Genomic DNA, 14,242 nt, shown 5'->3' on the forward strand with positions numbered 1-14,242 from the left:
CCTGCAAAGAATAATACACACAAAGAGACAAAGGTGAGGCATATATGTGATGATAATGTCCTTTTTTACTGTACTCACTAATCCACAGCGTAGGCCACCAGCATGACAGTTCTGTGTACACACACACACTGAGTGGAAGGAGTGATCCCAACTGTAGACAACGCTTCTCTAAACTTCTCTAAACAAACAACATCTGTGTTTAAACTGAAGCCACTGTCAAACTGGTTGACACTCTCCGGGTCTTCTTGCTAAAGTAAAAGTGTGTACTCAGCAGTAAAATCTAACTAAATTCACATTAAATGTTACAAGATATTAACTGACTGAATGGACAGGCTACTTGGAAAGCACACTTAACATATTTTGACATTTTTGGGAGATTACGTATTCCTTTTGGGGCATGGACGGAGATTGGAGTGTCACTTTTTCGGTGTCCTGTGTCATAATGACGATGGATGTGAATGTTTCTATTAAGGCTTTTGTCAGTTTCCCAATAATTGACACCTGGCACTGTCAATAGAAACCCTCAAATAATCCCCAAATCTAACTTTTCTCCATTTCGGTTGAGAACATAATAAGATATACTGCATCAGTAAACTCCAGAGGGCAGAAAATAAACAAAACATCAGTCTATGATTATAAATATGCCTTGATACATTCTTCATAAATGTAACTATGTGACGTGCGCTTTATGATTGAAAAACAAAAATTCAAGTCGTGATACTAAATGAGAAAGGGCTTCTTTTTTTTCGAGAATATGATTTTTAAAAGGCAAATATTAGTTTCACACCCTGAAAAATGATTGCAATACAAAAAATGGTCTAAGGCATTTTTATACTTTTTTATGTGGGGGGAGTCAGCCTTTTGACACAAAAAGTCATGTAAAACTTCCATAGCAGACCGAAATATCTATTATGAATATATATTGTTTAATTTTAAAAGAATTTCTCCTTTTTCAGGTTTAATATCGCGTGTCTAGCTATAACAGTTGATGTGATGTTTGCAGCACACACATTTATGAGGCTGCCACAAGCAGAACTTTCTATTTACCTACTGCTCTGTGCTGCCTATAGCGCCACCAGATGCAACCGTTGGCAATGTGTCTTTCATGTAACCTCATTGGTGTCGGCATTGCAAAAGCTAAAAGGTGTTCTATAGTAGCTGCTACAACGCCGGCTTGGATTGGAGGCTTGTGGGTGAGCGGAGCAGCTGTCCTCCTCGCAGAGCTAGTACCAAATGGAGAACGGAGCCTCCCTGGATTTTATAGTCTGCCGCCGTTTTCTCATCATTCCTGAGAAACGCAATGCAGAAAAGATGACGTTAGACAGCGGAAACACCTCTATTGCATTATTTATTTGTAACAGTGACAACATGGATAAACATAATGAAGCAGGATGATACTGTAGATGAGTTTACATCTGCAAATTTTAAATCTGTGCATACAAAAAAACATGAATGGTAACACATAATAAAAAAAAGGTAATAATAAATTCCTCAACATTGAGCAAGTAACTAATAATAGGTGCAGGCCATTTGCATTTTCTGTGGTGTTTGTGTGTCACCTACTGCTCATCTTAGTGAACGTGTACCGGCATTTTATTTGACCAATTTTTTGAAAACATTTTGAGGAATATCCTGTATTATCATTAAAATGATAAAACCCTAACCACAATAACAAGAGAAAACCCCTTCAGGAAACTCTTATCTCTGATCAGGGTGTTGTGGTCTTTTTTACATGATAAAATATGTTTTAAAAAAGTGTAATGGTCTTACATTTGTTTCCCACTGTAGATCAACCTCTGCTGCTGGGGAGGAATCCCTTCCTTCTCCTCCACTCTCTCTTTGATCCGCTCCACCTGAATAGATATTGATGAAAATCACAAGGACTGGTTGGACATTGTATGTTCACAACACTTGAGTGAGTGGGTGAATAAATCAATACATACCTTATCTGTGGGCTCTATGTCGATCTCTATCTCTTTTCCGGTGAGTGTCTGTGACAAACGTACACTCAAAGTATTATTGAAACATTCATGACGCTGATAGCAACTGTTTTAAATGAGTGGCTAACTGTTAAAAACCAGGCTAATCGTCGTGCATGGTGTGCGCCTTACCTTCACTTTAATCAGCATCTTTGTGCAAAATTCACGAAATGTGTCTGACTGTTTGTTTGCTGAATGTATTCTTGAAATAACTTTGTATTTTTAATACGACTTTATTAGCGAGGGACTGGATATTCCCTTTCAAAAATAGTCAATGGGTGTTTCCTGTGTTTCTCCGCGAATCCGTCCGCACCATTCACCGTGTGACAATGGTTCCGCTTCAAATAAAATCTCGCTTGCGTCATTTTGCCGTTGAAAGTACACAAAATATGTTGGAATAATTGATCTAATATGAGCACGAGCATCGCAAAATAGCCCAAAGATATGGCTTCCTTAAATACATTTAGATAATTCTTACGACAGCAGCACAACGTGCCGTACTCGAGCCTAACGTTGTAGTTTCTGCCTGGTTGCCGCCTTCGAGCAGAAGCTCCTATAAAACTACAAGTCAACTGTCAGTTGGTGTCCGGTCCGCCCACTCTTAGCTTCCCCCGCCGCTAGAAGTGAAGAGGGCAGAGTGGAAAAGAGGCATCGTCACACACAACTACACTTCTCGGAAGGTAAGCATATTGTTCTAACCGTACGGTTATGTACTCTTCATTAATTGGTAGCTAGTGCTCAGATACATGATTTTTTTGTCGTGAATTTACACATGAGTCTTGCTAAAGTAACCTTGAGTTTTGACGTGGGGTGGTTGAAGAGGTGACACTGTTCTGGTCGGTGTGGCAGGGTTTTCATGTGGACAACATTAGCAATAGCATCTTCTGTGTGGCTCAGTGTATGAGTTTTAGGATTATCAGGTAAATTACTGCTGTATTAAATAACTACAAGTAACAGCAACTACAACTAATAACTGTGGTTAATGGTTACAGGTGTTTAGTAAATGAGAAGTGTAACTGCTTCAGACCATGTCTGTCTGTAACAGTTGTAATAATACTAACAATTTGTAGAACTTCTCAAAAGAAAGTTACACAAATTTAAAAGTAAAAACAGAACTTTAAAAACAGAAGTGAAATGACAAAATAATAAAAACAAATAAGCCATTCTGACCTCCCTGACCATTTCCTTCTCAACAGATTCACATTCCAGGACAAACTGCTTCATCTCCCTTTATTTTCATTTCATTATCTCCTGTTTCCAAAATGCCTCGGATTGAGAATGACATCAAGTTGGATTTCAAGGATGTCCTCCTCCGGCCAAAGCGAAGCACACTCAAGTCTCGCAGTGAGGTAGGTACACAATAGATAGTTTAGGTTTTTTTTTCTCATTAAACCATTTCCAAAATCTTTATTTATCCACAAATATTTACATATCCTCATTGGAGGCTGTTATTTGTCCAACAAGAAAAAAACGTTTATATTTCAAATGTTGCTTAGCGAGAAATATGAGCTCCAGCTGCTATGTAACTGCAGTAGTCATTGGAAGAATGTATTGTCCGTAAAACGTTTCCTAATTTAGCAAAGTGAGTTTATTTGTCTAAAACAGCCAAGGTAAGTATTTGTATAGCACCTTTCAACAACAAGGTATTTCAAAGTGTGTGTGTGTGTGTGTGTGTGTGTGTGTGTGTGTGTGTGTGTGTGTGTGTGTGTGTGTGTGTGTGTGTGTGTGTGTGTGTGTGTGTGTGTGTGTGTGTGTGTGTGTGTGTGTGTGTGTGTGTGTGTGTGTGTGTGTGTGTGTGTGTGTGTGTGTGTGTGTGTGTGTGTGTGTGTGTGTGTGTGTGTGTGTGTGTGTGTGTGTGTGTGTGTGTGTGTGTGTGTGTGTGTGTGTGTGTGTGTGTGTGTGTGTGTGTGTGTGTGTGTGTGTGTGTGTGTGTGTGTGTGTGTGTGTGTGTGTGTGTGTGTGTGTGTGTGTGTGTGTGTGTGTGTGTGTGTGTGTGTGTGTGTGTGTGTGTACATATATACATATATACATATATACATATATACATATATACATATATACATATATATATTCAAAATTGTTGGTAAGGGTCCTTATGTTGGCAGTAAAATAAACTAAAAAGGGTGGTAAACAACAGAATTAATCATAAGAAAAACATCTAAAGCTATACATTCTGGATGCACCACAAATGCAGTTAAATATCACAAAATACAATAGGAGTTGTTGGAGCAAATCAATAGAGAAGAGACATGTTAACAATTTGAGATGATCTAGTATATGGAAACTATCAAGTGCACGTCAAGACTTCTTCTTCTTGTCTATTGCAGGTTGACCTGACGAGGAGCTTCACTTTCCGGAACTCCAAGGGCAACTATACAGGCATCCCCATCATTGCTGCTAACATGGATACTGTGGGAACCTTTGAGATGGCCCTGGCTTTGCACCAGGTAAGCTGTGTGAAAATTACTCCACACTCCAGTTCTCTGGTCTTCCTTAAAGTTTTAAAACGAGATGGAATCCAGCCTTTTTGGTTCATGGTTTCCTGATGCTGGCACTGATACTTGATATACAGAAACTATTTATTGCTGGTTTTATTTCAAGATCCTTTTCACTACAGGAAACATAAAAAGTAACTTATAGATTTAAAACGTGGACATGCACACACAGTTTTAATACTTTTATTTTTAAATTATGTTCCTCAATTCATTAACCTTACTCAATTCCAGTTACATGGAAAGCTGCCCCCTCTTGTCATTGGGTATTATTACTATAGCCATGTTACAGATGACAATTTGAGCCATACTTGCTTAGTCTCTTCTCTGCAACTCTGCATTGGGTGTCTTTGCTGCAATATATCTGCATTAATATCCTCCGTAATCTGTTGTTCTTTGTTTACTCCTTTAGTTCACTCTTTTCACCACAATTCACAAACATTACTCTGTGGATGAATGGTTGGAGTTTGCAACAAATCATCCTGAATGCTTGGAGGTAGGAACGTTTTTAATAATCATGTAGTCATGATTGGGTTAATAGATTCTTGTCTTGGTGACACTGCTCTCTCTCTCTCTCCTCTGTTCACTTCCCAGAGTATTGCAGTCAGCACAGGGACAGGCGACGGTGATTTTGGAAAGATTACAGCCGTCATAGCGGCCGTGCCTCAACTGAAGTATATCTGTGTAGACGTCGCAAACGGTTACTCAGAACACTTTGTGCAGTTTGTCAAAGACGTCAGGCAAAAGTTTCCTTCACATACGATCGTGGTGAGTAGATATTTAACGCCTGCTTGGAAAGAAATGTTCCTGTTGTTGGACTATTGGATTAAAACCTTTTTTATTTTCCTCAGGCAGGAAATGTAGTCACGGGTGAGATGGTAGAGGAGCTGATCCTTGCTGGCGCTGACATCATCAAAGTCGGCATCGGACCAGGTGATCACAGCGAGCGTAGCACTGAATAACGCATTATACATTATGAAAGAACCTGTTATCACTTGTCCAGCAGATGGCAGCAGAGGTCAATTGTAGGGATTCACAATATTCTTCTTGAATGAAGCCAATTCAGTTCACTGTCCATATCCATTGCATATCGTATCATAAGATTGTAGGAATTACCCAGTCCTAATATGTCTTCTCTGTAGCTACCATGTGTTGATGACCCCAAAAGATTTAACCAAAAACAGTGCTGTTTCCTGTTTGCAAATCTTCCTGCCTTGTTGTCCTCTACAGGATCTGTGTGCACCACCCGCAAGAAGACAGGAGTGGGTTACCCCCAGCTTAGTGCAGTGATTGAGTGTGCAGATGCTGCCCATGGACTGGGTGGCCACATCATCTCTGTAAGCATATCACTGCTGAAGTTGATCTTTTTTTTAATTATTCGTTTACCCTAAAGTGGTGCATATTACCATTTTACACTTAAATACATTTTGCGTTACATGCAGCCATGACAATCATAAAGTCACACTCACTATATGGTTGTTTTGCCCATCTCGTCTCTCTCTCTCTCTCTCTCAGGATGGCGGCTGTACCTGCCCTGGAGACGTCTCGAAGGCTTTTGGTTCGTGTTTTTTTTTTTTGTTTTGTTTTGTTTTTTTTAAAGTGCAACCAAAGCAAGGATTATTTCTTTCTTTTAAAACTAGAGATGGTTCATTGTCACTTTTGCACTGTCACTGTTATCGCAGCCTTGAGTATCTACCGATATTAGTCAGATACAATCAGTCATCAAGCAATTTCAAATATGTAATTCTTAAACCGTGTTAGTCAGTGCATAGTGAAGCATGCAATATATAGGATTTTTGACCACTATCAGGCCAGTGGTGATACTGAGTGTTGTGCGAGCTCATCCCTAATTAAAGACCTACTTCTGGCTGTTTGTTTGTCTCTCTTAACCTGTCTCTGTGGTCTCAGGTGCTGGAGCAGACTTTGTGATGCTGGGTGGTATGCTGGCAGGCCACTCTGAGAGCGGAGGCGAGACCATAGAGAAAGACGGCAAGAAATACAAGCTCTTCTATGGCATGAGCTCTGACACCGCGATGAAGAAGCATGCAGGTGGTGTGGCTGACTACAGGTGAGGGTCAAACTTATGTCAGTGTTCCTGGATGTATTTTTTTCCTGTTTTCTCTAAATATAGTACTTGTATGGTTTATTTTCTTTGATACAGAGCCTCAGAGGGGAAGACGGTGGAAGTTCCTTACAAAGGTCCTGTGGACAACACAATACGAGACATCCTAGGCGGAGTCCGCTCCACCTGCACCTATGTTGGCGCAGGAAAGCTAAAGGAGCTGAGCCGCAGGACCACCTTCATCAGAGTCACTCAGCAGCTCAACAATGTCTTTGGCAGCAGCTAAATGTCCACTTTTTGCATCAGATGGAAAGATATGTCTGCACCACTGTATGCACACATGAACAGACACACACATTATTACTTAAATACTGACCTTTTTATCCTTCTGGTTACATGTTAGTACAGATTCGTACAGATTTGACACTGTTTATTACCTCTATTTCTTTTTCTAACTGATAAACTCTTACTTCAAATTACAACGGTGTGAGCAGAGCTGGATTTCTGAATCTTGCTCACATGCAAACAAACACGTTGACACAGGACAGACACATATTTACAGTTGGACACAGTTTTGTTTGTTCTCACAGAGACATGACGTCTGCGTTTATTTGAATACAATGCACGTTAAACTCAATCCAGGAAGTGTGTTACGCTGCCCATGTATGATTGGATCACTCGGGATAGATGTTTGTACCAGGTCTGAAGAGGACAATTGTCTCTATGCAGTAATAGGATATAAGTTGGAGCAGTATCTCATCATTCCAATGCAACAGCCTTAGAAATGGTTCTTACGCATACAGTATGCAAATCTGTGTAATGAGATTGTATTGACAGCCTTCGTCACCAAATATGAAATGATAGTAAATGTGGTAAATTATATCAGAAGCCCTCTTATTTATGTGACTGCTGGTTACTTGGAAAGTGAGCCATTTTTTAAAAATAATTGAGTCATTCCACCCCTTTCATTCCATTTTGTTGCACTTTAATGATTTGAGAGTCGTATGTTTCTCTTATTGTTATTAGTATCATATATCCCATTCGGCATGTACTACTGAATATGCATCTTTATTAGTTAGATTTGTGTGAATTGATAGATGAATTGCTTCAAGTTCAGTGTCACTTCACTAGAAGGGCGCTAAATTCATAATATGCAGATTTTCCATTCTTTTGGTTTTAGCTGCTCCTGATCAATACCAATGTTTCTTAGTGATGCACACCTTTAAATAGGTTTGAGATGAATGGCTTTTAAATAAGCAGTCATTCCTCTAGAGTTTTTCACTGCCAGTTTACGGTGTCACTGTCTGTTGTCACTCCATTTCAATATGTTCTTACATCATCTTTGTTTTTGCTTGTTTTGTGCAAAAGTGTTTTTATGTTGCCAAAACATAAAATGAAGTTTGTAACTCACTTTCCCCACTTTACCCTTTCATCCAGTCAATAAAAGCATTCCACAGGTTAAAATTTCACTGGCTTTTTTTATTGTTTGGCACCACTTTGACATGTTATGAACGTTCCTGTGCCTTTAAGAGCCACAATTATTACCATGGGGATAAATGCCTTAAACTGCAGAAGAAAATAAATTGCAACAACCAAATGAAAAAAAAATCAGTTTTCTAATAATACTTAGCTACTTAGTTACTTTGCTATTTGGTATTAGATTGTCCATCGTGTGTGCCGTACACAACAAAGATCACACAACATGGGTTTATTATTGACATACATTTCCATTGTATCAAATTATTTTCATTAAACAGGAACTCAAATCAATGAGGTCTCGTCTCGTTTCATGCTGTCAAAAGCAGATTGTTATATTTCTTAACTCTTCTATGTTGATTGGCAATCATTCACTAATTACTGAAGTTCACAAACGACCTCTGTGACGCAGCGGACACCGATGATTTGTCCACAGCGACACCGATCCTGGTGACTGGTCTGGTACATTCCTGGTCCCTGCCTGTGCCTATGGCCATCCTTGTTGTGAACTTCACCACAGGAACCCTTCCACTGATTCTGGGATGAATCTGCAGTGCTCTGGCGATTTTCTTTTTTCAGTTGAACAAAGGGGACCAGGTCCCAGTCGAGGCTCACCTGAATTGTGAGTATTTCTTCCCTCTTGTAAAGTCCGATTCTTCTGAAGAAAGACAATGAAGAAGCAACAAAATTCCAACTTGCTTCCACCACTTCAGGTAGCTGTACATCCTCAACCTTTCCCTGTTTTAACAGTGGAGCTGAAACAATCTTTTGCTCCTCCATTTTAGTTGTGTTCACAACAACTTCCTGATGCCCAAAACCTCTTAATTTGGTTGCGCTATCTTGGCAGTGAACATATTCTGTCTTAAGTGAGCAGAGCTTGTTATTTTTGCAGCAAAGACCAAAGACGAGTCCATTATTCAAGTCCTTTGAGAACTTTTTATCACATAAACCGATTGTCCAATCAGACTCTGTGTTAAAACAGACCAGCCACCTCTGAAACTTAGGAATTTCTTGGGTACTATGAATTAGAAGATTGGCAGAGCATTCCCCTAACCAGCTATTGTAGAATACCTTCTTCCTGTCTTCAGACATTGACATGCCTTTGCCCAAATTCTGTGGTTCAAAGATCAGGTCTGAATCAGTGGCATAGAGCTCTTGGTCAGGATCAACCATATTCAACAAGGATTCCGAGAAGTTGTCTGCTTGCTCCATTAGTTTTTCACCATTCTCTCTTATCTCCTGGACAAGCTTGTCTCGATCACTGCCAGGCTCCAACCCTTTCCTCAGATCCACAGCCTTGGCCTTCTCCATATCCTGATGCACCTGTGAATACATCTGCAGGAATCTGAAGGTGTCCTTCTCGTTCTGTGCTGCTTGCATGCTGCTCTTGCTTGTTTTAATGGCCACCATTCGAGCAGAGACTGAACTTTGGACGCTGGTCAGCGTTATATCACGCAGGTTAGTCACGGCCTCAATGAGACGCACGCTACAGCGACTCAGCTTTTCTCTTTCATTCTTCTCCCACTTTTCCAGACTCACGTTCTCATCATCAGTTTTAAACAGTAAGGCCTGCTCAGCTTTGAGTTTCTCCATGAGCTCTTTTTGGCCTGTGGAGAAGGTTTTCATATTGTGTAGGCGATGCTGGTCTTCAATGGCGCAGGAAACGCACACACAGGTCATATCATCCAGGCAGTAGTACTCCAGGAGTTTGCCGTGTTGAGGGCATTTGGTGCCACCTAAAGCCATGGGTTCAGTCAGAGGGTGAGTTTGGAGTAAGACGGGTGTGGTGAGGTGGATTTGCAGGTGCTGCACGCACATGGAGATCTCACATTTCATGCAGGTCTTTTTCGCTGGTTTCCTGTCCTCCCCAGTGCACACGTCACAGAGGATTACTTGCTTCACGTCGTTTTGCAGATTGTCAGACATGTTTTCTGAAACTGGAAGTCTTGATTTGACAATCTTGAATTGTATTCAGGGTTTAACAGTGTCTCTAGAATCCTACCCGATGCTCCTGTTGTTAAAAATCAAAACAAATATTTGGCAAGGTAAACCAATTTTTATATGTAAAGTATTTTTTCATGCATCGAGCAAATCCATGATCCGTGATTCACAGAAAACTGAATCAAACAGAGCAGGGATGACACGGCAGGAAAAGTTAAAGCAAAAAAAGGAATTAACAGATTTAAAACAGTTTGACTCTGAATTAAAAACGCGGGTTTTTAGGAAGTATGATCCAGTCTTCAACTCACCTTAAGTTATTTAAGTAGTTTTTTCTGTTTCTGGTGTTTCAGTGTCTCGTCAGAGCACTTGGTCACAGCTGCACTGCACAACAGTTTCAGGTTGCCGAGTTCCCAGTCAACATGGGATTGGCACTGCCCAACCTCAATCCACAGCCTTGGCATACTTCCTTATTGTTCTGTGTTGCTTGTATACTGCCCATTTCTACACATTGACCTCTCTATTATCGCTTTTCTGATTGTAGTGATCAGCTTGTAAGATGAGCCAGCATGCTGTCTTGGATACATGGAAGGGGCCCTTCTGTCTGCTCCAAATTGACTTTGGAACCAACTGTACCTGAGAAACTAAGGCTTCAGTCTTGTTCCATTTTGGTTTTGGGATGCACTAATAGTACCAAAAGTACCAATACAAGTCAATAACTATGTCATTACATTACAAAACACATACACATGCATAAATATATATACTGACTCTTCTTCTACTGAAACCTTAGCTGTCTCCTCCGACCCTTGAGCACAAAGCATGAAATAATGCTCATTTGCATCTTCTTCTTCCCTGACATCTTTGAAACATACAAATGCAATGATTAATCTATGCATGGCCAGGATACATGATCTAAAAATTATTAGTTATTATTAATGATTTAAACTAGAAAAGAAACAACAACAAAATCAGGTGATGAAAATATGACTACACTAGTGTAAGGACAAGAAATGATAACATAATAAGCCACCCACTTCCTTATATTTTTCTTCTATTCATTTCAAATATTAAGAGGATTATTATGTCCAGTTTTTTTTATGAATTGTATATGTATTGTTCTGTGTATCAGTGTAGCTCACAAAATAGTAGCTGTGCTCCAGTTTCTGTGATGAGAAGTAGCACATACAGAGAGGAGTTGGTTATCCTTTTGGCCACAAGGTGGAGTATCCGCTAAAGTGAGCACTGAATAAACAGGCAAGCACATTGTCCTAGCAATTTCACATAAACATTTGAAAGGTTTAAATGTGTGTGAGACTTGAGAGCCCTGAAAAATAATTGACATCTATCAGCTGGACTTGATCAGCATAAAATATAGAAACCCAAAAATTACACTTCTGGACCTTTTCCTACTTTTTAAAGGTAAGTCTTTATACCCCCTGCTGACTTTGGAGGGAAAAAAAGTGACTGAAGAATTAGCTTTAGTTTACTGTGCTCTAAAAAGCTACTTAGCAAGCTAAACTACGCATTGTTCGCAAAATTGATAGATCCGCTGACATTTGCTTGAATGCCACTTAATTTTTCAGTTATAAAATCCATGGTATTAATAAGACTACTAATAACGGCACAACATATAGCTACAGTTAGCTACGAGCTACATTTAGCTAGTTTAGCGAACATTAGCACAGAAATTTCTATGCTGAAGTTAGCCTCCGATTCGCCAGCCTCTGATTCGGCTTTCGGGGAAAGTTAAGGGGAAATGGACTTGATGCGCAGTGCGACTGTTTGCACACTGGTTGTCTGTTTTTTGTGACACTTCTTGATGTGAAAACATTTTAGACATGTTAGGTAAGACATTAACCTTGCATGACATCCACTGTTGTATTTGTGAAGCTTTTATTTAATTTATGAAAATTCTAAAGGGGAGATTTCACCGTTTTTGTTTTATACTCAGACCTCATTAGAACAGGTCCTGATCCAAAACCACTGTACCTAGACTTCTCAAACCTGGACTAGATTAATCTACAGACCCTGAAGATTCATAAAAACACACTCTCTGGTTTGTGAAACCTTTATTCTATTTGTGAAAATGCAATAAAGGCACATTTCAACGCTTTTTCAGCATATAGACCACATTGGACCAGGTCCTGATCCAAAACCACTGTACCTAGTCTTCTGAAATTTGGACTAGATTAATCTACAGACCCTGAAGATTCATAAAAACACACTCTCTGATTTGTGAAACTTTTATTCTATTTGTGAAAATGCAATAAAGGCACATTTCAACGCTTTTTCAGCATATAGACCACTTTGGACCAGGTCCTGATCCAAAACCACTGTACCTAGACTTCTGAAATCTGGACTAGATTAATCTACAGACCCTGGAGATTCATAAAAACACACTCTCTGGTTTGTGAAACCTTTATTCTATTTGTGAAAATGCAATAAAGGCACATTTCAACGTTTTTTCAGCATATAGACCACTTTGGACCAGGTCCTGATCCAAAACCACTGTATCTAGACTTCTCAAACCTGGACTAGATTAATCTACAGACCCTGAAGATTCATAAAAACACACTCTCTGGTTTGTGAAACCTGTATTCTATTTGTGAAAATGCAATAAAGGCTGATTTCAACGTTTTTTCAGCATATAGACCACTTTGGACCAAGTCCTGATCCAAAACCACTGTACCTAGACTTCTCTAAACTGGACTAGATTAATCTACAGACTCTGAAGATTCATAAAAAAACACACTCTCTGATTTGTGAAACCTTGAAACCTTTATTATATTCATGAAAATTAATAAAAGTATAATTTCAGTAAATGGTATGACATTTTAGCCATGGTGTCTTCTGACAGGATCAAATACATGCTCAATGTTATGCTGTCAGAGGTACATCAACAGCTGTTTGACTTAAATTTATGGAGTTATATACATGAAGGACAGTATTCCTATTACTTGTGCATAAGAGAAGTGTTGGTAGTAAAGATTTGTGTACTTTATTGTTTTCTGAAGATCAAATACGTATAATGTCAATCTTTATCCTTCTGCTTAAATGTATAGTGCGGTACATTTTCAGATAACTTACACAAAGTGTGTTATTATTATTGTATTATTACACATTTTTCTATAATAAATAATAGTGTGCGCTAATAAAACTTATTTAACAAAAGGAAAGGTGAAATAGAAGGGGAATAGTAAAATGAGCAAAGGAAAATAGGACAACACCAGAGCAAATGAAGTTAGAGAACCAGTTATGTGTTGTGACAGTAAGATAAAGGAATGTTGCCTTTATTGCATTTTCACAAATAGAATAAAGGTTTCGTAAATCAGAGAGTGTGTTTTTATGAATCTCCAGGGTCTGTAGATTAATCTAGTCCAGATTTGAGAAGTCTAGGTGCAGTGGTTTTGGATCAGGACCTGGTCCAAAGTGGTCTATATGCTGAAAAAACGTTGAAATGAGCCTTTATTGCATTTTCACAAATAGAATAAAGGTTTCACAAATCAGAGGGTGTGTTTTTATGAATCTTCAGGGTCTGTAGATTAATCTAGTCCAGGTTTGAGAAGTCTAGGTACAGTGGTTTTGGATCAGGACCTGGTCCAAAGTGGTCTATATGCTGAAAAAACGTTGAAATGTGCCTTTTTTTGCATTTTCACAAATAGAATAAAGGTTTCACAAATCAGAGAGTGTGTTTTTATGAATCTTCAGGGTCTGTAGATTAATCTAGTCCAGGTTTGAGAAGTCTAGGTACAGTGGTTTTGGATCAGGACCTGTTCTAATGAGGTCTGAGTATAAAACAAAAACGGTTTCATAAATTAAATAAAAGCTTCACAAATACAACAGTGGATGTCATGCAAGGTTAATGTCTTACCTAACATGTCTAAAATGTTTTCACATCAAGAAGTGTCACAAAAAACAGACAACCAGTGTGCTAACAGTCGCACTGCGCATCAAGTTTATTTCCCCTTAACTTTCCCCTTAAGTGCCGAATCGGAGGCTGGCGAATCGGATGCTAACTTCAGCGTCGTACAGAAATTGTACTAAAAAAATAATGTTGTGTTCAATTTATGCATTCGTGTCATGTAGTTATTATAAATAAGTGCAGTTTATATGTAAGTTAGTTGGTTATTTAGCTAATGACCTTAAAGAATGATACTATAAATCAATATTTTCTGCCAAATTATTAGCTATTGATAGATAGGTTAGCTATAGATATATTGATATTTCATATACTATTGTTGTAAGAATATTATATTATATTATTATATTATTATGAATATATGTAATATTAA

General features: G+C 38.8%; 3 protein-coding genes across 3 annotated transcripts; 1 reads left to right on the plus strand and 2 right to left on the minus strand.

Annotated features, from left to right (window-relative positions):
- Positions 1 to 91: 91 nt before the first annotated feature.
- Positions 92 to 2,250, minus strand: nedd8 (NEDD8 ubiquitin like modifier). Its single transcript, XM_083910251.1, has 4 exons — positions 2,112 to 2,250; positions 1,944 to 1,991; positions 1,771 to 1,853; positions 92 to 1,288 (listed from the first exon to the last, which is right to left on the minus strand). The coding sequence occupies exons 1-4, from the start codon at positions 2,127 to 2,129 to the stop codon at positions 1,162 to 1,164; spliced, it is 276 nt and encodes a 91-aa protein (XP_083766377.1). The 5' UTR covers positions 2,130 to 2,250; the 3' UTR covers positions 92 to 1,161.
- A 355-nt stretch (positions 2,251 to 2,605) lies between these two features.
- Positions 2,606 to 7,938, plus strand: gmpr2 (guanosine monophosphate reductase 2). The gene is made up of 10 exons (XM_083910403.1): positions 2,606 to 2,659; positions 3,176 to 3,328; positions 4,307 to 4,426; positions 4,884 to 4,967; positions 5,066 to 5,239; positions 5,323 to 5,404; positions 5,702 to 5,808; positions 5,987 to 6,029; positions 6,380 to 6,539; positions 6,633 to 7,938. Exons 2-10 carry the CDS (start codon positions 3,242 to 3,244, stop codon positions 6,817 to 6,819), a joined length of 1,044 nt encoding a protein of 347 aa, XP_083766529.1. The 5' UTR covers positions 2,606 to 2,659; positions 3,176 to 3,241; the 3' UTR covers positions 6,820 to 7,938.
- A 449-nt stretch (positions 7,939 to 8,387) lies between these two features.
- LOC310940640 (uncharacterized protein) lies at positions 8,388 to 9,935 on the minus strand (the record flags this gene model as incomplete). The annotated part of the gene is made up of 2 exons (XM_083905629.1): positions 8,388 to 8,667; positions 9,100 to 9,935. 2 exons carry the CDS (start codon positions 9,933 to 9,935, stop codon positions 8,388 to 8,390), a joined length of 1,116 nt encoding a protein of 371 aa, XP_083761755.1.
- Between the last annotated feature and the right edge of the window lie 4,307 nt (positions 9,936 to 14,242).

Source organism: Microchirus variegatus, assembly GCF_963457635.1.
Source record: "Microchirus variegatus genome assembly, chromosome: 2".
Lineage (NCBI taxonomy): Eukaryota > Metazoa > Chordata > Actinopteri > Pleuronectiformes > Soleidae > Microchirus > Microchirus variegatus.